At 34.9% G+C, this 25,576-nt stretch overlaps 1 protein-coding gene across 10 annotated transcripts in view; it reads right to left on the reverse strand.

The window, feature by feature from the left end:
- The window catches only part of GRIK2 (glutamate ionotropic receptor kainate type subunit 2), a 407,268-nt gene that overhangs the window by 131,047 nt on the left and 250,645 nt on the right, over window positions 1-25,576 (reverse strand). For 9 of the 10 annotated variants that reach the window (XM_080586284.1, XM_080586280.1, XM_080586277.1 and 6 more), the window contains one exon: window positions 5,451-5,674. In XM_080586284.1, the coding sequence (XP_080442410.1) occupies window positions 5,451-5,674 (224 nt within the window). Of the gene's footprint in view, window positions 1-4,494; window positions 5,675-25,576 lie in introns of those variants that run through there. The other variant, XR_013948894.1, reaches the window with a different exon arrangement.

Consider the following 25,576-nt stretch of genomic DNA (forward strand, 5'->3'; position numbering starts at 1 on the left):
GAGTAAGATGATACTAAATTGGGAGGACCTGTTGGCTCTGTTGAGGGTAGCCTTGCAGATTGGTCTTGACAAATTAGAGAGCTGGGCAATCACCAACCATATATAGTTTAACAAGAGCAAGTGATGGATGCCACCTGGGAAGGGGCAGCCCTGGCTGGACATACAGCCCCACAGAGACATATGAGAGTTTTGGTTAATGGCAAGTTGAATATGATTCAACAGTGTGCCCTGGCAGCCCAGAGGGCCAACTGCATCCTGGGGTGCATCAGTCATGGCATTGGCAGACAGGTAAGTGAGCTGATTGTCCCTCTCTACTCTGCACTGGTGTGGTCTTACACACATACACACACTTTACTGTGTGTGGTTTTGGGCACCGCAGTATAAAAAGGAAATATTAGAGAGTGTCCAAAGAAGGACTACAAAGATGGTGAAGGATCTGGAGGGCAAGACCTATGAGGAGAGGCTGAGGTCCCTTGGTTTGTTCAGCCCTGAGCAGAGGAGGCTGAGGGGAGGCTTCATGGTGGCCTGCAGCTTCCTCAGGAGGGGAGCAGAGGGGCAGGCACTGAGCTCTGCTCTCTGGGGACATCGACAGGACCTGAGGGAATGGCACAGAGCTGGGACAGGGGAGGGTCAGGCTTGTGTTAGGAAAAGGTTCTTCACCCACTGAGAGGGTGGTCAGACACTGGTCTGCCAGAGCTCAAGAAGCATTTGGACAGTGGTCTTAGATATATCGTTTGAATTTTGGTGGCCCTGTGCAGACCTAGAGTTGGACTCAATGATCACTGTGGGTACTTTCCAACTCAGGATATTCTGATTCTATGTTTCTATGATCTCTGCTTTAAAAAAAAAAAAAATGTTTTTTACTATATGCTTTGACAGCTGAAACTAGAACAAGGGCTTGACTTACAAGAAATAGGATAGAATAACAGAATGTCCACACATACAGAATGCGGTACACGTAAAGGAGAATCAAGCCCCTTAAAATGACAATTTATGAGTCAATATTAGCAATTAAAGCTGTGAGCACAGTGTAAGCATATTTACACAACAGATTCACTGATACACCAGACAGCTCACTACAAAAAGCATAAGAGCTCATTTAGTGGAGTGTTTCATCCAGGGTAGTTTATCTGCTTCACAGCTAATCCATAAAGGTGAAGCATCATGCTAAGGCAGGTGTCTCTCTTCCAGGTATTAAGACAGGTCACTTAAAGAGTAAACTGCGTCATGACAGACAGACATGTTCACAGCAAACAGACCTTACAACACAGAGAAATACTTCCATGTGCAGGGAACAACTTGAATTCCAGTAAATCAGGTAGAAAGTGAATGGATAAAAAATATTTAAGTAGTTTATCCTTCAATTTGGATTTTCAGAAAAGCTTCATGAAGACATGGGTGTTTAAAATTATACATAAGGGACTTCAAAAATCAGATTACTATGATGAAGTAAGCCAGCTGAACAATATTTGTTTACTCTTGAAAGTCATGAATTGGAAGATGTGTTTATCAAATTAGTGTTTTTAAAGGTATGAAACTGGTTTTCATCATAGTGCCTATGCAGAATGGGCCATACCCCCAGTTACTAACACATCAGATTTTGCTGAGACCAGGTAATAGGAAACAGCTGTGTCATATACACAGGCTAGTAGAAAAGATGGTACAATATGTGCCTCTGAAGTTGGTATGCAAAACTGTATGAAATCAGCATATTTCTTGTGAAATGAAACAATGGATTGCAACAACAAAGATGAATAAGAAATAGTAATCAAGGTTTTTCATTATGCAGATCAGAAGATGTGTGCTTGACAGAACTCGAGAAAGGAGTTGGTGCATTTTACTCTAGCCTTAGTTTTCCATCTAATCAACATGTAAACTGTGAATTTAACTGGTATCCCAAGTCAAAGAATGAATCAAGATGTCAGATAACAAAAGACACTGCTACGAGTGATACAAAGACATTACCAGCTAGCATCAGAAATAGGCCAGTTACTGTGTTGCCACTTATAAAAATAAAAAAAAAAAGGAAAAAAAGAAGAAAAAAAAAGAAAAGAAAAGAAAAAAGAAAAATGCTGTATGACTTTCTCCGTTCACAGAAAAGTAATAGGCTTAGTGTCAGGGAGACTAGGTTTATCAGTTATCAGCATGTATGAAAAAGAACTTTTAGAGAGTAACCAGCATAACTACTTATACTCAACAATCACAACAACCAAGATGAAGTTTTCATATGTGTGGAGTAATCACAGCTATAATTCCACACCAAGAATGACAATTAAACACCATACACTACAATACACAGTTCATCTCATTCAGAACACAAGATCCATAATCTCCACATAAATAGATGATTCATCAGTTTATGGAAGTATAAGAGGAAAATGACACAGAGAAGCCTCCTAACTAATGAATAAATCTCTCTCCTTGCTCCTTGTCTTTGTGAGTATGTAAAGATTCCAGTTCTTTATATCCAGTTCTCAGACTGGAAGTGAAAACCAAATGTTATTTCAGATAAAGACTAATAAAGAGTTGAGATATATTACTTTTTTTTTTTTTTTCCTTTTTTCATTTACACCTGCTATGTTACTCTACAAAAGTTCTTTCAGCAATTCTCTCTCAAAGATTCTTGAACCTTTTACTACTTTCTTCAGTTTTCCCTGAATAGGACCATACCACCAACTATTGGGTGAATTCCGAGTACCAAAATAGAACTATTCGTTTCTGTTTTCAATGTACCAAGCTCTTACATTTTGGCCCTGTTTGAAAGACATGGTAAAACAATAAAATCATAGTATGCTCATGAAACATTTGACACAAAAATGGGAGGTGTAAATTTAAAGTAAGCATTCTATTCTGAATACTCTGATGAGCTGTAATTACAAAACAACATATCATAAAAGACATACTAAGTATTGCTCCAAACATAGATACACCTTATTAGGAAACACAATAGTTATTATTAAACACGGTAGTTAAACATTCATTATGACAAGACTGTTATGAAATAAAAATCTTCTTAATAAGACAGTCTGGATGGAACCTATTAATTTAGTGGCATACAGCCCAACAGTTTCACAAAATCAGGACTGAAAAATGCATACCTGTACAGCACCTAAATTATAATCTGTACTGAAAATACATATTCAGCACTAAGCTGCAAAATTCTCTGCAGAATCACCCTTCAGGTAACATTATTTTATTTTACATGACAGACGAATTGAATTTGCAAAAGGCTATTTACTTTTGAATACCTGCTTTTCTGTCTTTAGTATTCATCAAGTGATTATGTTTTTAACTTAGATCTTTCCCCCTATATGAACTATGGTGTTAGAAAATGCTATCACGTATTTAGAAAGTTGTTCCGCAATATGAAGACAAAAAAAATCTATAGTTTGTCTTACACAATCCTAAATCTTTTATTTCTAAATTTGTGTCATCAATATTTGATTATACAGGTTACAAGGTATTAAAAAATCTGAAGGCTAATATAAAGTTGAATGTAAAAAAATTTATACAAAAATAGATTCCTCTGCTCAATATAAAATGTATTTTGTAATGCTTTACAATTAAGATAATGCTTCCAAGTACATGAGGTTTCTGTAGTGCTGGTCACAGAAACAGACAAGTGAAAAAAAGTTCAGCAATAATGGTCTAAAATGTGGTGCTTCTGTTTGAAAATAAACATTGTTTCCAATTCTGTTAGAGAGATAAGGTGGCTGAATAGCTCAATAAAATAAAAAAAGGCTTCTAGAAAAATGTGTCTTTCCTACAGAATATAACAAGACACATTTTCAAAGCATAAGTAGAAACTCAGCCATAAAACTCCTACTGGGATCCTCATGTCAAAAGCGCTGTGCATCATGCTGAAAATGTCCTTTAATGATAACAATAGGGTTAAAACTTTCAGAACATACACATAAATATTTCACATGAGGTGTTTCACAATATAATATTTCTAATTTATTCTCAACTGTAAATCCTGTGCTTTCTGATGTATCCTGTTACAGGAACACCTCAGAAATGAGTTTACTGTTTAGTATATAGCCCACTAAAATCTACTGTTCTTTCAAGAAACTTTCAACCTAAGTCTGGCTCTTTAAAGCACACTTTTAAGGAAGGCACACAAACAAAATTAATCATTACAGAATGTGTTTTAGTGTTGTCTATATTACTTCAATATTTCTTGCACTTTATGTACTGATGATCTTGCTAAATTACTTATAAAAAGGTTTCTAGAAATATTACCTCTCCCTTTACTACAGGAATGATACAACCTCTCTAAAATGAAGTAGATAGTATCAAAGAAAGATGGAGAACCCTGGTATCAACTACAGCATAATGGAGAGAGAAAAATATGAAGATTCTACTGTGTACCAGAGAATGAAATCATAAATCCTTGGGGCTGAAGTGAGATTGCATTATCAAGTCAAACATTTGCTTCTAAAAATCATTGCTATAGACAAAAAAAGTCTTATTAAAGGGAAGTTTGAGACAAAAAACAGTACAGTTTATATTTATTCGATTCAAAAAAATAATAGTAATAAAATTTAAAAGTGACTACTAGGAGGAATCTTCAAATGATATTTGAAGATTGACATTTGCAGGAACTGGTGATTGACTGTTCTGACTGTTTTTTATTGTTTTTTTTTTTCCCTATTACAGCAAGAGTCAAAGTTATGACATAATTTTATATTTCTGTGAGCATCTGGAGTCAGTTCCAATTACTTAACAATGAAAAGGTAAATATAAAAGGATTTTTTGACAAGAGACTTTTTCCTGCTTGTCTATGTTGAAGAAAATAGATAAAAAGTGATGTAGAAGCAACAGAATCCTGTGTATCAGATCACTTTATAATTTAGCAGTCATATTGAGGTCCTTAACTCTAAAAACTTGTTTACAAACATATTCAAATCTCGACTCTAAATTATGTGATGTATCTCAGGGATTTTTACCTAGCACACAGTTAAAAAATAAATATTCTAGTACCCTACTTCTAAGACTCTAAACTACATCAAGTAATATGTTATTTTTTTTAATATGTAGAGGCCCATTTTGGACATCTATGATTAACATGGGCAGCTAAGTACTCAATTTGTGATTAAGCCCCACAGCAACAAATGAAACATGCTAACAACATAAAATGTATCAGCCCCTTTCTTTGTAAACACAATACAAATGAGAAAAGGCATTACATAAAGTTGCTAATGTCTCTGAATTTGTAAATAAAAGGAGAAAACTAGCTAACATACCCAATACTTGGTGGCATAACAAACTGGAGACTTAGCATGGCAATGCAGAAATTAATAGTGAGAGCCCTCATCATTGATTATTCTTCTGTACATCACAAAGTTATAAGAGTATGAAAGTAAGAAAATTTTTGTGACTTTTGACAATTATTAGTAAGAAAAAGATTATAACAATTGCCAAAAAAATCACAAAAGTTGACATGTTACCTGGCTATGACAAAGAGCACACAACTGACACCCAAGTAAGCCAGCAGAATATACATCCAGATATCAGGGGAGAGAGGATTCAGGAAGGAGAAGACGCCCGGGTTTGTACCATTGGGCTTGCGGTACAAAATACTTATTCCAAGAGTCATAAATGGCTTGGAAAAGTCGATGACTTTCTCTCGGACATAGGTAATTGCCAATGGTGCAACTGCAAGGTCAGCTTTCTGTTGACAGAAATACAAAAAGAGAAATAGTCTGTAAGTCAGAAGAAACATGTTGAAGCGAAAAATCAGATTAGGCAAAGCTCAAACTTTATACAGAGGAGGTTTGTTCTTGCACTAGTTAGGCTGAAATTTAAAACTCTCCTCTAATTGGGGAAACCAATTTATTCTACTTCTTGTTTGCTAAAGCAATATAGCAGCATTTAAAGAGAATTTTAAAAACTATTAAAGGTAGAAGTGAAGAAAAATGTTGCATTTTGCAGAAAACATGAACATTATCACATCTTTTTAAACTTCTTAAAATGTACATAACAATGTATATCTTTATGTTGTCACTTCTTCAGTGAGCTCTTAAGAAACTGATATATTTGTGAAGCAGATAAGTATATGCTCATGCCAGCATAGGGCAAGGGCAAGGAAGCAGTTTTGCATATTTTAATGTAAAAGTACTGGTGCAAAATGAAAAGCATTTTAAAATTGGAAATGCTACAACTGAAAAGTTGTTACAGGGAATAAGTTCTAGTAAGGTATGCCTGTCCTTACTAGTTTTCAGAAATCATTAAAAAAAAACATTTGTGGATAACTGACTATTAAACAGTTGCAACAGTTAAAATGAACTCATGCAATAGAATGCTTTTTGCCAATTTACTTTTAGTTTTAGTTATTTATGGCAATAATTCACAGGAGATTAGTAAATGTTCTGTATCACTTGTTATTCAAAAAGTAACGGAAATCAGTCAAGAAATCTACAGCATTTAATTTTTAATCTCTGTTAACAACTGTTAAAAGCCTGTACATACTGTACATGTGTGTATGTGTATGAGCACACATGCATGTGTGAAAGTGGGAAGTTCAGAGTATGAAAATATACAGTACAATACTTAGCCAGCTGCAAAGATTTCTTCATAAACTGTATATAAATACAGGCACATAATCACAGAGATGGTATAGCTACTTTGAAATAATGTTATTCAAATAACACAGCTGCAGATAACACCATTTTCAGAATGCCCATTGTAAACCAAGATTAACAGTTTTATTCCCAGTAACACGGTATAAATTCAAATATTATATATTTTATTTTACTCACATTGTATTTTATATATTGTATAATACTCTCAATTCCACACAATTAGAGCACTTCAATATTCCATTTTTTGTTGTTGTTGTCTACAATCGTTTACTTTTCTTATGAGCATTTATCATATCATGAGATCTATTCTGGTAATGCACTGTTATGTAAAAATGTGAAACTGTTGGCACTGTTCATTTAATTTAGTAAGGGTTCAGTGGTCGAAAACACCATACACTTCATTTCCATTGGTATTCAGAACTTATAGGTCTCAAGCAGACCGTCACGGCTTGATTCCACAGCAGCTAAATTTTTACAGCTTGCATATTATGGATGATATTGCAGATGATGCAGAAAGAAAACAGTAGAGCAAGAATATAAAAATAATTTGAATTAAAAATTACAGGGCAACACGTAAAAGTTTGAGCAACACAACTCAAAACTATTAGACGAATGGGCAAGTAGTAGCTTTTAGTCTTAATCTGAAACCAACTCACTAGATATTGTAAGAAGATACAGCTGCGCAAAGATAGAGAAAATAGATATTTTGGAAAGCTATTGGCAGTTGTGGATTTTGGTATTAAAATGTGAACTGAGCCTTCATGAATAACAAACCATTTATTTTTAAAAATACTGTACGAAATCCAACCCTTGATCATTAGATGAAAACAGAGCAGTATAAAAGTGAATGTAAGTTTTAAGAATCTCCAGTGGAACAAAGCTCTAAGGAAATTGCAGATGAAATAAGAAAAATAACATAAGAATAAATAACGCATGTTTTATATGACAGAACAGGAAAATCAGATAACCCAACCTTAGAAGCACAGACCCAAAATACAGGTCCCTATCCTGATATCCTAAGATCTTCAGAATCTAGAATGATCACTTTGTGACTGCAATAGCCAAGTGGGACATCTCTGCCAGTTTACATGACTAGACATTGCCTTTTAAGATTATAATTTTTTTCTATTTCATTTTTTTTAATACTTAATCATGCCATTGTCATTTCACATACTTTGTCCTATATTCTCTTAGTACCTCCACAATCTGTGGAAAAAATGTGAGGGAGCAGGTAACAATACTTTTGCCTGGCACTATTGTACAATCTGTGGGATGAAGAAAATATTTATATAAATGAGTTATTTGGTTAAATTCTAACTCCTTAAATTAATTGTAAATATTTGTTAATAGCAAGTCCTATATTTAGTTTAAGAAGATACAATATGATCACTGAATATGACCGGTTCATTTCAGAGAATGACAGAGTAATTTACATTCGAAGGGCATGTGGAGCTCACCTAAGTTCACTTACTGTTCAAAGCAAGACCAACTTAAATGTTCAACCAATTGACATAATTTTCTGATACTGTGGAAAATAACATATAAGAATGGCTTCCTGGAACTTATACTTTCACACTGCAATTAGTATAAACAAAAAGCACCAGACGAAGGCAATATATCTGTGTCAAAAGAAACAAAAGGAAAGAGAAATAATTTCTTTTGATAGAAACAAACCTTTTTCCTTTAAAATATCTTCATGATTGCAGTATCTCTGAGGTAAATTCATAATTCTAGGTAAATTCATAATTTTAGGTAAAATACAAATAAAAACAAAGTTAGAAAAAAAGTGCATTTACCTTATGCTATTCCACATGCAGCAAGTCTAAATTCTAAGAATGATCTACACATTCAAGGTGAAAATCATTTATATTTTGGCACCTATCTTTGTCAATCTGACTACGTTATTGAACTTGCAACTCCACAGATCTAATAATATCAGTTCCACTGTCCAAACAGATAATAATGTTGTACACCTGAAGTCAAATAGAGGACAAAAATGTGTTAACAAATGGATTGATTTTGCAAAATACACATGCTGTTTCCTGCCTAGTGTTAGCATTTTTTCAGATATAATCTACCAGTGACTGTAACTGGGAGATCTTTTTGACTTAGGGCAAGACTGAATCAGGGTAGATATTAGGCAAAAGGCAAAAAGGTGCTAGAATGACTGACATACAAATGTAATACTGCAACACTAAATCAATTTTGCTATTTAGATACAAAATATCTCTGAAATACTCAATTCTTTTGTGAACTATTTCACCAATAATTGAAAGTAAGAGAAATAAGGGGCCAAGTTTCCAGAATTGCACTGCCAGGGTCTCTTCTACAATGGAGAAAATACGAGTAAGAGAATTCTCTTCAGTTAATTTCTCAGGATGAGTTGGAGATGAATGGTGTACAATTAGAATATTATCAATTTAAAGGAAAACAAACGAGTACATCCTAAAATGGCTTTCTGATTAGTTCCACAACAAAGAGTACTTCTCTCACTTTACAACAGAACCATGCACGACTATATTTTAAAGGAAAAAAGCTTTATCTATCTGAAAGCATAGTCCTAAATAGCACTTATTCTTTACCTTAGAGTACTTGAGATGAAGGCCTTTTTATGACAGCATCCAAAGAATGGTGTGGATAAGCTAGTTGCTGCAGAGAGAAATTCTGCACCAACTAAAGGTTACAATAGCAATTGGAAGCAAGCAGGTCTGACTAGGACCTTCCAACACAAAATACAGTCCCAAGGAAAATGGAAGTATTGCAGCAACACAAACAGTAACCATACCATGTGATGGAGTTGCACGCTGCTACATTAGATGGCAGGGACTGGAGAAAAGCACTAATCAATAAATTCTTACTTTAATTACATCAGGTGTGAGGAAATCAGAATCCTGCATTCACCTAATCATTCAAAGATATGGCATGATAAACTGAAGAATGGCAGTCATATTCTGTGTCCATCTTGGTAATTTTTCAAAGAGAAGTTCTCTAGCAAGGAAGAGAATGTCCAGGACACGGAGGAAGAAACAGAATTTATCATACTCTACAGCACAAGGTTCAAAGTCAGCTGAACCACTGACAGCTATTCCCACCCTGCTTTATTAGAAGTGCATCAGACATATATTTGAATGGTTAATTTTTTTTTTTCCAATCTTCATACTCCATCTTGAAGGGTAATAATATTTTTTCCTTTCATACTATCATATGCACACAGAATTACACATACTCTCTTTACTTCACAGCTGTGGAAAGTTTTTCCTGTCTTGCTGCCATGTGCAGTTGTAAGATGTTCTCTCACCAGCAAACACCTTAAGGCATACGGGATTTACTCCTATAACAGAAGTCCCTATCAGAATGATTAGACTTAAAAAAAAAAAAAAAAAAAAAAAAAAAAAAAAAAAAAACCTACACACTGAGAATCTCAATGAATCTTTAAATTCAGGTGTCTTAGGCTTTAATTAGAATTGATCATTATTATAAAGCAGTAAAAAAAAAAGTCTTTTTAGAGAACTCTACAATATAAAATAAAAACTGAAGTGTTTTTATATTACATATATTTTCACAGAATATCATACAATGGTTTACATACACTGTAATTATAAAAGAATGGCTCCTACAATACGTATTTCATTATCCGAAAGCATTAGCACAAATCTATGAAAGAAAATGTTAGCAGTTATTTATTCACTTGATTCAAATTTAACTCTGTGCTGCCTAGGGTATATGTAAGCTATCTCATTTGAAAAACATTTTACATTTACTTAAATTCAATAATGTTATACAATATTATCATAGAATGGTTTGGGTTGGAAGGGACCTTTAAAGATCATCTAATTCCAACCCCCCTGCCCTGGAAGGTGTAGGGACACCTTCCAATAGACCGGGTTGCTCAAAGCCCCATCCAACCTGGCCTTAAACACTTCCAGGGATGGGGTATCTACAACTGGGCAGCCTGTTCCAGTGCCTCACCACCCCCATAGTATATAATTTCTTCCTTATATCTAATCTAAATATGCCATCTTTCAGTTTAAAACTGTTATCCCTTGTACTATCACTACATGCCTGGTAAAGAGAGTCTTGTAGGCTCCCTGTAAGTGCTGGAAGGCTGCTATAAGGTCTCCCAAGAGCCTTCTCTTCTCTAGCCTTAACAACCCTAAATCTCTCAGCCTGCCTTCATAGGAGAGGTGCTCCAGCCCTTTTATTACATTCGTGGCTTTCCTCTGGACCCACTCTAACATGTCTCCCTTGTGCTGGGGGCCCCAGACCTGGTGTAGTACTCCAGGTGAGGTCTCACAAGTAGAGTGGGAGAATCACCTCCTTCAATCTGCTGGCATGCTTTTTTTGATGCAGCCCAGGATACAGTTGGCTTTTTGGGCTGCAAGTGCACATTGCCAGCTCATGTCAACTATTTAATCCACCCGTACATCCTCAAGATTGAGCCTTCTCCTTAATGCTGATCTCAGTCTACTCATCACCCAACCTGTACTGATGTTTGGGGTTGCCCCAGTCTAGGTGCAGGATGTTACACTTGGCCTTGCTGAACATGAGGTTCTCATGGGCCCACCTCTCAAGCTTGTCGAGGTCCCTCTGGATGGCATCCCTTCCCTCCGCAGGGAAACACCATTCAGCTTGGTGCCATCCACAAGCTTGTTGAGGATGCTCACTGTCCAAGAACTAGGCGTTATTTAAATGCTGAGGATACCAGTATAAAATTATTAACTATCAGCTTTAATAAAAACAAAATGATGGATTTTCACATACTGTGGAGATCCTGTCTGTGCAGAGGTTCCTCTGCCCTCCCATGCAATGGTGGCCTTTTCAGGAACCTGCTTGGAGGAATCCCAAGAGAGACTATCCTGGAGAGAAGAGTGTTCCAGAACTGGCTGATTTTGAAGAATCACCTCCTCCAAGCTCAAAAACTGTCTATCCCTATGTTCAGGCAGTCACAAATGGTTGCAGGAGGCCTACATGAACAAGAAGCTCCTTACAAAACTTAGATGTAAGAAAGAATACCGCACGTGAAAGCAGAGACGGGTGACCCAGGAGGAATATAGCAACACTATTTAAGCACAATAGCACTATTTAAGCACAGATGCAAGTTTAGGATAGCCAAAGCCCATCTGGAGTTGAATTTGCTGAGGAATGTCAAAGGCTATTACAAGTACATAAGCAGCCAAAGGAAGACGGAGGAAAATGTGGAACTGCTGCTGAATGAGGCAGAGGACTTGGTGACAATCGACACAAAGGAAGTCAAGGTACTTAATTTATGCTTCACCTCAATCTTTACTTTTAAGAAGATTGGTCTTCAGAAATCCCAGGTCCTGAAACTAGTGGGCCAGTCTGGAGCAAAGAAGCCTTAATCTTGAACAGAGGAGGAACAGGTGAAAGAACATGTAAACAAACTGCACACAAACAAGTCCATGGGACAACTAACAAGGACAACTAACAACTAACAGAGGAGGAACAGGTGAAAGAACATGTAAACAAACTGCACACAAACAAGTCAAGGACAACAAACAAGGACAACTAACAGAATGGGACATCCATGAGCGCTGAGGGAGCTAGCTAATGTCTGCCACTCTCAACTATCTTTGAAAAGTTGTGGAGATGAAGTTCCTAAGGACTGAAAGAAAACAAATGTCACTCCTGTCTTCAAGAAGGAGGATCTTAGAAAATACAGGCTGGTCAGCATAAATGTCATTCCTGGGAAAGCATTGGAGGAAATCCTGAAAGTCATACTAAGGACAAGATGATGCCTGGGAGTAGTCAGCATGGATTTATAAAGGGGTAATCTCATCTGACCAACCTGATAGCTTACTGCAATGAAATGACTGGTTTGGTGGATGAGGAAAGAGCACTGAATCTTGTTTATCTTGACTTTAGTAAGTCTTGACACTGTTTTCTGTAATGACAAATTGATGAAGTACAGACTAGGTAAGAGGACAATTGAGAATGAATGAAAACCATCTGAGCTGCTGGACTGATTAGAGGCATGAAGTCTAGCTGTAGATCAGTCACTAGTGGTATACCAGGGGTCAATACTAGCACCAATGTTTTCAATATATTTATTAGTGAGCTGGATGAGGGGACAGAAGGCACCCTCAGCAATTCTGTAGATGATACAAAACTGGGAGGAGTGGTTGATAGATGAGAGGGTTATGCTGCTATTCAAAAGGACCTCAAAAGGCTGCAGAAGTGTGCTGCCAGGAGTTTCAGGATGTTCAAATAAGGAAAATGCAACTGGGAAGCATACACCCAGGCAACAGTACACATGCTGGAGACTGATTAGGAAGGCTGATCAGCAGGGTAGCATCAGGCAGAACATTGCCCACTGTTCAAGGGAGGTGATCCTTGCCATCTGCTCTGCACTGGTGAGATATATCTAGAGTGTTAGATCCAAGTCTTGGCTCCCTGGTACATGAGGGACAGGGACATACTGGAGTGAGATCAGCAAAAGGCTACAGAGATGAGTAAGAGACCTGCCATACAAGGAGAGGCTGAGAGATCTGAGACCATTTAGCCTGGACAACAGATGGCTCAGGGGAACCTGATCAACACAAAAAGCTGGTACAGGGGAGTGTCGCGCTAATGGGTGTAGCCAATTAACAGTTATGGGTCTGGTCGGATTCAGGATACTGAACTCTCACGATTACAATTCTCCAACAGCTTAACATACACTCTAGTCGCGCTCAATGAGAACTATCAAGGCTAGGAACAATGCAATTAAGCGCAATTTATTACAGCAACAGGTACACAGGTTCTTTGGATTGCTGGCGATAATTTACTGTCTGCAAAAGCAAGCTAGCATGCATGAAATACACAGGTGCACAGCCTGGAAATTAACACGTTAAAAGGCACAAAGACTCTATAGAGATTTCTAAGTTTCCATGGAGACACCCAGTAAAACCAAGTGTTCAAATCTCACCCAAAGGTGTCCCAATGCGGGGGGCAAGAGAGGCTCAGCCCATCGACTGATCCCAGAAGTCAGGAGGTCCATGTGATGGTATATTCCCTTGTGATGGTATCTTCCGTAACATCCCCTCTCTCTTAGTTCAATTTATATTATTTTATATCTTTTAAGTGGAGCCTGACTGAATCTATTCAAGCATATCTTAGTTATGATTGGTGAAAAGTTTTCCCGTCTCCGTTTAAAGGTATAGCATCTAAGGTTGGAAGCCTAGAGAATGCTCAGGTAATGCAGCTACGCCCTACCCTGAAAGCCTCTTCGATGCTGTACATTTTCTTTAAAAATGTGAATATTAGTTTTATTTTCCTAGTTACTTTAAGCAACTACACCACAGGGAGTGAAGAAGACAGATCCAGACCCTTCTCAGTAGTATCTAGTGAAAGGAGAAGAAGCAATGGACAAAACTGAAATGAAGGAAATTTCATTTAAACATAAGAAAAAACAACTTTGCATTCAAAGAATGGTCAAATACTACAGCAGGCTGACCAGAGTGGTTGTGGAGTTTCCATCCTTAGAGACAGTCAAAACCTGATTGGATGTGGCCCTCAAGAAATTTCTCAGATATTACAAGAAATTAAATTTTAAAATATGGCATTTATCATATATCTCTTATTTCTATGTTACTGGTTTAAACTGGGGAAAAAAGTGAAAAAAAGAAAACGTACTTGTCTGATGGCTCCACTACAAAACAATTTTCTTACAGATACCTTTAAGTGATAAATTTCAATATTTAGATAAAGAAAATAATTCAACAGATGTTCTGCAGAAAACATGGTATCAAGTTACATACAGGACCATTAAATCTAATATTAAAATGTGGTATTTCTCAGTTCCATAGAGCATGGTGAGTACAACTGCACTCTTTGGTTATGCCTATTCTATTCTATTCCAGGCACAATTGAATGACACCTGAAACTGTGTTCCAACTGTAATCTAAGCTGCTTTGTCAGCAAAACTCTACCACCTTTATGCAGGTTTCTAATAGCAACTAACTCGATTAGTCCAGAGAAGAACAGTGATGCTACTGCGTTTTTTTCATAACTGACCCACTTTTTCCTTATTATTATGCTATAAAAATAATACAAGTGTAGACCATACAATAGTTTTGTCTTTATAATTTGGAATTATCAAATATGATAGTATTACATTAGTTCTCTTAAGGGCTGGAAAGATCACTATCAAAGTAACTTTAAAATCATCAGACATGGAACTGACAGAGCTGAATGCTGCATGAGACTTTGAAAGGGCTTCATTAGTTTTAGTTAGTTCCTGGTAAACTGTTAAAAACCTAATGAATATAATTAATTACTACGCATTTTAAGAATGAATTGAGAATTTGTATATGATAAGATTTTTTGACAAGACACTTCTAGAATAAGAAAGAGTTCATGATTCCATGTAACAAAAAGAAAATATATATATATTTAAATGTCTTGTATTTTTAAGGAGCAATCCATCATGCCTCAGACACAAAATAGTTTTCTTGTTAACAACCTATTTTCAATACTAAAAAAAATTCTTTCATTCAGTTTATTGTGTACATTTCTAACCAGAGCAAGAAGTAAAAAATATTTCTTCAATCTTAATACTTTTTTAACCTTAAAAAAAAAACAACTTCTAACCATTTTTAAAACTGCATGCCTTTTTATATATAAAGTATTATCTTAGTATGTCAGTCAGTTATACAGTTTCCTGAGTAAAAAAATTTCTAACAAGTGTTCATATTGCTTCTCAGTCTCTACTGGCACTTTATTAATACTAAGCCACACACACAAACAAAAATATACATCCATTCTTTAAAGACACATATGCTATCATAAGTTATGCACATATGTATGTATATATATATATATACATATTTCATATTTCATATATTCTCAGGATACTTGGGAAGAGAATTTGCTCATCTTTAAAGTTACCACACATTACTGCTAATCAGGCTCTCAGAGGTAAGGAAAAAGGTGACTGTGCAAACCAATTTCAAGCACTTGTGGAAAAGTTGCGTGACTTTCTTCCAACATACATACAGACAGACAGACAGACAGACACAGAAAATCAGTTTCATTTGATATATTTTGTACTTAAGTAAGGCTGTGCAGACTTTTAATTTTCTTAAACATCTGTTTAATTTCTAATTTAATTAAACAGCTGTTTATTTTTCTTAAACAACTAATATAACTTTGATGCTGCAAAGATAACAGTTCAGAATTAATACCTCTCATTTTCCCAAATGGTATGGCTGACATTGTATCTTGGGCATCATTCCCAGAGGCACATTTCTGCCAGCACATCCTGAAACTGCTTTATAAAAATGCTATGTTGAAAGCTGACATACTCCAGAATTCCACTGTCCATCCTCCTCACTCTGTATGAAATGTTGAGATGTTTTGAAATTCTTTGGAAATGAGCGAAAGATAAATTGCAACACAATACTTCTGAATCTTTTTGCGTGTTTGCTTTTAGTATCAGAAACAATATTAATAATATTATTTTGTTGTGCTTTCTTTATGAATATACTTAGTTGATTTATACAGGTCATCTGCAAGTCTTTCAAAATCCTTCACTTACCACCTCCAAATAAGGAAAACCAAAGCAGAGGCTACGGATCAATATTTCTTAAGAGCACGCACTGTGACAAGTTTGAAGTTATGAGTACAATTTATGAATCCCTGATCTACCAAGCCTGTAATCAAACTTTTTAATCATTACTTCTGGAAGGAATAAGGTTAAAATAAGATCTGAGTAGGAAGAGAGGAGGAGTAAAGGAAGAGTGGGAAAACTGGTACCAATCAATTTTCCCAGTACAGCTGATCTTTATTTTGATCTTTGTGGTGATCAAGCGTTGTACACAGAAGTACAGATACTGTAGAAAGAGACTGAAGGAACAGATCCATGGATCAGGAACATGAAAAGATCCAGTAAAAATAACTGACTGAAGATTTGTTAATGAAAAACAGAATTGCAGGTCACCTCATTGGAGAAAAAGCACGTATTTGAGCAGAGAATTATTTGTTTCATCAATTTTCTCCAGGTAATTTAATTTCTATTAAATGGGGCCAACCCCAATGACCAACCTTTTCTGAACCAGACGAGTCAAAATAAAAATGTAGAAGCATGAAGTTACCCAATAAAATGGACAGGTTCCAATAGAAATAAACTCTGCTATCAGGGGATTCTAATTTTCACATATATTTCACTTCAGCAGACATATACATACAAACAACAATCCTCATATTATTTTCTATGACTCTTCACTGTCATTGTAGAAACAAAACTGATTGTAAACATCAGGTAACTGTAGGAATACAAGAAAAAATGAATGTTATTAAGAATATAGCCCTAGCCCAGGATCCAACCACGATCCAATTCCTAATCATTGCTGAAAGCAATGATGATGCTTGAGCTAGAATGATCTTTTGGAGTTTCATTTGAAACACTTTACTTCACTGCACTGATAGGCTATGATTCACTTCACTGTCAATGCACTGAAAGTGAATTCCAATTATTCACTGTAAAATTTGTATCTGTCACTGCAACTTCATCATTTTACATAACCAATTGCATTAGCCAGGCATGTCCATATAGTTAACAACAATTATAAATGGGGATTACACTGGTTAGACTTAAAATATGCTCTGTATTAACACCTACACACTGTTTATTTCAGTCAGTCTCTAAAATATTCATCTTTAATATACACTTGATTTGGCCCATTGCTAGCAACTTCTCATTTGAAATGATTCCACATCATTTTCCTAAATAGCATAATGACTATAACTGAGTACACCAAAATAAATAAATAATAAATAAATAAAATATAAAAGGTATAGAATATTGCCTAAGCTTCATCCATGTTTCAAATGAAATACTGCCATCTAGGAGATTGTCAGAAGACAGAGTATGGATGTTGCAGCAAATAAGTTTGATTCTTTGGTAATTTGCTGATTGTACTTGGTAAGACTGATGGAAGGAAAAAGGAAAAAAATAAAAAAGAAATAAGAAAGGTTATTTTTGCGTAGCACAGAAAAATTATTTTGAAAGAAAAAGGTTAATCAGTAATGATTAAAATTGTGAAAATTAAAAGCAAAACCATAATCCCCTAACTGTACTAAACAGATATTAGGTACAGTGTTAAATGAACAGGAAGGAATTCTCAGTCCTCAAGAAATTTCAGATAGACTAACAGTCCTTTATATACCTAAGTACAAATAATCAGAAAAAAATCCACAGATCTCAGAGAACTTAGTGCGAAGATGCTACTACGATGGACATTTGGCATCAAATAAATAAGAAAATTTTGTAAACATACAGGATGTGTTCATCTCAAAGGTTGTGATAATCTCAAAGGTTGCACAATATAATTTATTATTATTAAGCAAAAGTGTATGCATTATTATTTTATATGTTTTACTGTAATACAAGAAATATTGCTGGATCATGTTTTATTAAATGCAGATGCTGTGGAAGTTCCTTGCTCTTCTGAAAATAAATGATTACTATCAACTGCTCTTTTGTTGAAAACTGCAACTTCATTCTGTCCTTTGCTTGAAATCCGTAACACACGTTTTGCCTGCAATTTAATATGAAATTCATAGATGCACTTCTTTTTTGCTTTGCACTGAATTAATAGGTGTATTTTGAACACTTAACTATACTGCTTCTGGCTTAGGATTTCTTTGTTTGACATTTTACAGTTGTTTTTTTTTTTCTTGGCATTTTTTCCTGGATTTCTGCAATGCTTGACACTGCACTGTATCTTGAGCATGTCTCTTTTCAGCATAATATTCAATCTGACTTAGGATCTGTTTGTACATTTTTACATGGGAATATAATATAAAGTCTTTATGAGAGAGCGAGTAAGTAGAAATAGCTGCATTTAATTAATTAGCACTTAATTAAGTGCTATCTTGTAAGTGACTATAGCAACCAATGTTTGACTTTTGGTTTGAAGTAACAGTAAAGCTGCAATTGCTAATAATTCTATGGTCATGTAGGAAACAATTTCTTTGATCTTTCACCATTAAAATAAAAACAGCAACAACGCAAAAATGGAAGACTAGATGCTAGGGAGTATGGCATATCTGACTGAATTACACTGATAAATTCAGACATGCAAGAGAAAAATTTGCAGAGAAGTTCGGTAAGACTATGAATATTTTGTCTGCTTTAAGAGGGAAAAAAAAAAAGAGGCTCAAGCAACAAGAGAAACATAGTTAGTTGCTTGTTAGGGAGACACCTGCTGCTGCTCATTCAACTTGGGACAAATGACATTGGAAATAAAAGGTCAGAGCACTTGAAATTGTGGATTAATGAATTAGCAATTAGAATGAAGGGCATAAAAAGCACACGTGATATTTTCTGGCATATTACAAATTTTCATAATAATTATCCTGTAGACCCCCAGGACAGATTTCAGAAAGAAATGGAATGCTGCTTTCATGAAAATAATAATCACTGGGAGATAATATGAATATTTAGAGCAATAAACATACACATAAAAATACACTACAGGCACTGAACATTTGAGGAATTATTGATACTTTATCCTGAGACAGAATAACTGTAAAGAATTGGAATACTATTTATAAACATTAAATAATATGAATTAGTACCTTTGTTTAAAGAAAAAGTAATGCTGGAAAACCACCAACCAAGCTTAACAAATAAAACTGATGATTACTGGAAATGTAGAGAAGAATGGTTCAGCATAGAACAGTAATGCTTAATCTGCAAGGTAAATAAATGTATACCCAAAAAAAAAAAAAAAAGTGCACTCAGAACTGATAGCCTTCAAATGGCTGAAGTGATCAGGATAGGGATAAATTATAAACAAAACATAAGATGTCTGCAAACATGATGACCCAACCCTGGAGGTGTTCAAGGCCAAGCTGGATGGGGCCTTGACCTACCTGATCTAGAGGGTGGCATCCCTGCCTATGGCAGGGAGGTTAGAACTAGATGATCTTTAAGGTCCTTTCCAACCCTAGCCATTCTATGATTCTATGAGCAGATAAGGAAGGACATTGAGTAGCTAGAGCTTATACAGAGAAGAGCAATGAAGCTGGTGAATGGACTAGAAAACAAGAGTTATGCGGAGCAGCTGAGGCAATCAGGGTTGGCTTGTTCTGGAGAAGAGGACACTGAGGGCTCCTTTGCTCTCCAGGTAGTTATAATCTGGAAGGATGTTGCAGCAAGGATGGTATCAGTCTCTTTTTTCAGGTGACAAGTGATAGGATGCAAGGAAATAGTCTCCAGTTGTGCTGGGGAGGTTTAGATTGGACATTAGGAACAATTTATTCACAGAGAGGGTGCTTAAACACTGGAACAGGCTGCCCAGAAACGTGGCAGACTCCCCATCCCTTGTGGTATTTAAGGGACATGGTTTAGTGATAGGACTTGGTCAGGTTGATGGTTGGACTTGGTGATCTTGAAGGTATTTTCCAACCTAGATGATCTGATGATTCTATGATTAGAAGACTGAAATAGAACCAGTAATATTTTAAGTATATACAGAGAGTATAGAAAAAGGGAATTATGTCATTGCTTTTTAAAAAGAGTGTAAGCAAAAATAGAATAAAATGTTAAGATGTTAAAAAATCACGTTAAAACTACAGAATAAATAAGTAGGTGTCTAGCTTACTATTTATCTATATTTGCTAGTGCTGCTGGTTCAAGAAACAATACCACAACTGCAGACTCACCAAACTACTGAGTAGTTACTAGAATATTATCCTTTGAAACACCGCACCCCTAAAGGATCAGAATTCAAATCTTACATTGAATATGACAAAAGCTTTGCGTGATTTATCATGCAACACCTCAGATTTAGTTGCAGCTTTATGCTAGTTTAGACTGAGGATTTGGGGGGGGGGCGGGGGGGGGGGGGGAATAACCAGTCTGATACAGTTTGTCAAGAAATGTAACCTAATTTTTTAAAACCTAAATTTTGTAAACAGCTTAGACTTCTCTGTAAGTGCTATGCTCAATGTATCCCATGTGAATTTGTGCAAAGAAAGGAGTAATTATTATAAAAGTGTGAAAGCCATATAGTTGAACAGGACATTTTGTAACGAAATCTGTAACATGCAAAGATGACCGGCTAGCTCCAAAATCAAGGCATATTTATAGATTCTGGTGGTGAAAATCATTCCAAGACAGGTCAAATACTATGCTTTCGGCTGAGCTGAGTATCTTCCTCTCAATTATATTCAGAAACATTCAAACTAAAACCCAATGAGTGATTTGTGACTGCTCAGTTTATTATATGTTATATATGGAGATTTCCTCAGTGCAGTAGAAGACATTAAAATATTTCTCTAGAATATCATCAATTTAGATGATGTTTTAACTAAAATTTTAGTTTTCAAAGCAAGTTTTCTTTAGCCTTGCTTCTAGGCCTTGAAACTCCTTTCCTGAAGGAGTCTTCAACACTTTCCACCTTCATTTAAAGAATTCAGATGCCAAGCTTATAAACGTTACATTTTCTACTACACTCACATGATCACTCACTCCCCTTTCTGTCATTAAAGATCCATGTAATTTTTCTTTGCCACTTTTGAGCAGTAGTACTTACGTTCTCTCCGTTTTCTTACATATTTCTCTGAGCCTAAATAGCCTGAACATTCCTTGCCATAAGAAATGAAAAATTACATTTCGTCCATGAAAGTAATTTTTAGTGATGAATAATATTATGCATCATGAAAACACTCGCATAAACAGAAGTCATATATTTTCACTGTATATGTATTTATATATTAGCCTTATTAATCCCATTTTGGAATGTGAAACAAGTAAATGCAAGCTGGCTGGCTGTTTTAATTTTTATGATGAATAGATTTGGTTACATGACAACTAAAAATGGGGAGAAAAAAGTAAGGTTCAATCTAAGAAACAAGATGATTTAAATAAAGAACTTTAAGATAATTTATCTTATGCTATTAGACTACTAAAAATATTTCATCATACTATACAACCAGATGAAAGATGAGAGTTCTATCTAGATGGCTTAAACAATCTATTTAAAGGTACATAAAAACTAAGAACACACACAGAAAAATCTCATTATGAAAGTGCTGCTAGCAAATTTACTATTTACTTTCTTAATGGATAAAGGTTCTCAGCCAGCTGCTTTTTCACAGCTCCTAATACAAACATGGTAGGTAATGGGAATAATGAAAATAAGTAATTAGGAAATAGAATCATTTAGTGACAAAACAGCTATGTCCATTTCATAAATAAGGACAGACATTCAGAAAAAAAAAAAAAAGAGTATACTTCAGTAAGAGAGGAATTTATCTAATCACACTTATTGATAGTAATTTAGTAATTAATAAATAGTAATGAAAAACAAACAAACAACAACAACAAAAGAGATGAACACACAATGAATGCTGTAGCAAATGCAATAGAAATATAATTTTGTAAAGACAGATTGTAACCTCCCAACTGTTTCCAGCAAGACATAAAGTGTGATCTAACACCAAAAGGCAGATGCCTGGGCACTGGTTCCAGCCCCTTTTTGAACTTTTTACTAAAACATTTTTTATAAACAGTTTAACAGTTTTATAAAACATAAAACTACCTTTTACTAAAACATTTATTTTGGCTTTTTTGTTATTAAGTCTCTCTCTGCCTGTCTTTTTATCTAAGGTACAAGATTTTAATCTGTGTAACTGTATTCAAGATAAAATTGATGTTATGAGGCTGGATGTAAGATGTCAAGTAGGTTCTAAAAATGTGTTTGAAAAAAGGAATTTCACATCAAAATCTTCCCTTCTCATTGAGGTACATCTGGAATTGTTATTATTTTAATTATGTAATAACACTGAAAGTAAAGGTAGGTCATATCAGAAATTACTTTTCACGCATATTACATGAGCTGCCCTTGTTTCGTACAAATTCCACAGTTTACCCTCTCAAATGCCATGCTGCTCACAGTTACATTTCATTTTTTTAATGAGATAAAAATAACAAGACTTCCATAGTATTAATACTCTCATCAAATAATTTGACACGCACAGAAGATACCTTAATGGACACCAGTCAAAGATACCCCTTCTCTGAACTTTTGAAAAACCCTATCTAATACTAGAGTTTTAATGTTATCACCAACTCTTTTAAGGAAAATTGTTGAATGTGTATTGTTTCTCTTCCTTCACAGAGTAGCAAAACTGAAAGTGCTAATTTCAAAGAGAAATTAACATATCATGAATTGATTGAAAAATATCTGTCAAAAGAATTTCTAATGAAAAAAGTGTTTTTGATAAAAAGTTGTAGTCAGTAAGTTGTCTTTTTTCTTAATTGATTTTTTTTTTTAACTGGGAAACCAAAAAAATATATATTTTGTGATGAATTTATTTCCAAGTTAAATTCTCTGTTGAAATGCAAACAATTTTCACTAATGTTTTCTGTAGAACCAGCAAAACACAAATAAAAATTCAAGGAATACTAATGATGGCCTCATGATTCAAATGGGAATAGGTGATATGGTTACAACAGCTACAAGAGCACAATTAGAAAAAAGCATGCATATAAAATGTTAGGTCAAACCAGTGAGGAACATGGAGCTCAAGAAATGGATTCATATACTTAGAAGACAGAAATAGGGTAGCTGCTACAGGCAAATATACAAAAGAAAGGCCTGAGTACTGTATGGGCAAGAAAGAAAACAAAGGTTGTTTTTCCAAGATATGGTAAGATGTGAATGCAGTCTCTCTGGAAAAGGAAAAAAAGAAAAAAAAAAGAGGAAAGCACCTAAAATATCCTTTTTAGAGTCCTGAACTTTTATTAGAGTGTTGGTGTTATAAACAGTGGCAAGAATGAAGGAATATAAAAGACAAGTAAAAACTAATAAACTAAGTTTTGGCTACTTTCAATTGAATTTTTGACAGTAAGATAACCAAGACAAAGAGAGAAATCAGAGATGCAGGTTAGATGGAGAAAGATCATTAAAAAAATCTAGATTTTTTTTCAGAGATGTCAGTTAGAATAATTTCTGTGTTATGATACTCTCCTATCTATTTGTATTTTCTGATATATCATTATGTGACCATATTGTTAATTCATACTATGAATGATACTATGAATGAATGGAAAATATCTTAAAGAATCACCATTTCTGGATTGGAACTGATTATTTCATTGCTGTTAATGTGATTGGAATAAACATTCAAAAGACACATTCTAAACTTAAAGACCAAATAGTTTGAACTTAAAGACCAAATAGTTTGAACCATGTATTTCAAAGTAAAAAAGTAAAATCTTATAATACTTGTTCACCATTTTTCCATTGATACCAGTTTACCTTCCTTCTCAACAGCAGAGCATGCAAATGTTGCATTCGATTTGCAAGAATGCAAATAATGCATTCTCTGCACAATTTTCACTTTTTGAATCTCCGTGTGCTTCATTCTTCAGTTCCCCTCCCTTTTTTTTTTCCTAATGCTTGCCCAGCTGATATATGTTTAAACTATGAAAGCTATAATATTTTTAAAGAAATACAAAATGAATGTCAGTTCACAGTTACAAACAGCAACCACAAAGGAAGAGAGCTAACCTACTGTGCCAGCATCCTGAATTTTCCAACTTCAGGTAAATAAGGCAAAACAAGTTTTCAAGGTCACTACTGATATTCTATTCCTGCTGTAATAACTAGATCGTCATGTAAAATATTCTTTTTATTTGAACCAGATGATGAAGAGTAGCAGAACATTCTTTAGGGAAAATCTAGGGCATACTGTGAAAAAATAACTAAATCATTCTGCGAAATACAGGAAGGAGGAGGTAATGTAACATGCTAACATGTTGACAATTTGTAACATTTTGACAAAAAATTATCATTAAATGAAGATGCTACAATCCAGTGATCCTCTGTGGGGAAATATTTTGACAATGGGGTAATAATTATTAATAATAAATATTAATAAATAACATTCAATAAGTAGGAGCATATGAGTAAGTGTCATTAACTTAGGAGAATCCTTCGAGGAAAAAAAAAAAAAAAACATACACACCACATACACAGTAGGGGTAAGGTGTTACACATAGCTTTGAAAACATCTCTGGGTATCATGTTTTCACTGATACAACAATGAAGCCAAAAGGAAGATAGAGTGCTGTAAAGACCACTGACAGACTGACAGTACATCAGGTTTTACTGTCCAGCACATGTAATGTTGGTGCAAAACAAAAAACAATGCTCAATCTTTCTTTCTCCAACAGTCTTTAAATCTCTGCTATTGTAAAATTTTGAGATTTTCATTAATGAAGTAAGCATTTCATAATGAAGCTTAACTGTACTGAATTGCTTTGAAAATCTCATTTGATAGACCTTTTGCAAGAAAATTACAAGGAGGAAGACTTTATCAGCCCTTAAGGAGAAGAGGCAAGAAAAGCTCTTTAATCTTTCCTGACAAGGCTCTATGAGGCAGGTTTTGCTGTATATATGAAGAAAAGTAGTATACTACAAGCAATGTGATGAAACTGCATTTGGGGAAGCAAGTAAGAGGGAAAAAAAAAGATGGAAAAAAAAAATAATTCCTTTGCTCATATAGATTTGTCTTTGTCTTAAGAAGGAAGCAACCAAAAATCTCTATAGTTGCTTATCTGAAGCTTTCATTAACTTCCAAATAGTAATACGAAGGGCTTGACTCTAGTCCTTCAGGAACATAAGTACCTAAAATTACGTGAAAAAAATAGCTAGTAAGAAGTTATTGTAGGAAATAACAAGTAAGAAGTTATTGTAGGCAGATGTCCCCAGGAGCATTTTAAACAGAATTATATAAATATCTGAAAGCTTTCTGTTATGGAAAGAATAAAAGGCCAATAATATTTTTATGGCCACTACTACTGTACTGGCTATTATACTAGCTACTATAAATATAAGCATTTTATATGGAAGTATTTACTGGTATGTAAGATATTGATTAAAAAAAAATCAAAAGATACTGAAGTGAAACATAAAGCTATGTCTAAAGTTAATTTAAATTAAGTAATGCTTTCCAATTGTCCAACTGCGTAAGTCTTA

This window comes from Anser brachyrhynchus (genome assembly GCF_964034855.1).
Source record: "Anser brachyrhynchus genome assembly, chromosome: 3".
NCBI lineage: Eukaryota > Metazoa > Chordata > Aves > Anseriformes > Anatidae > Anser > Anser brachyrhynchus.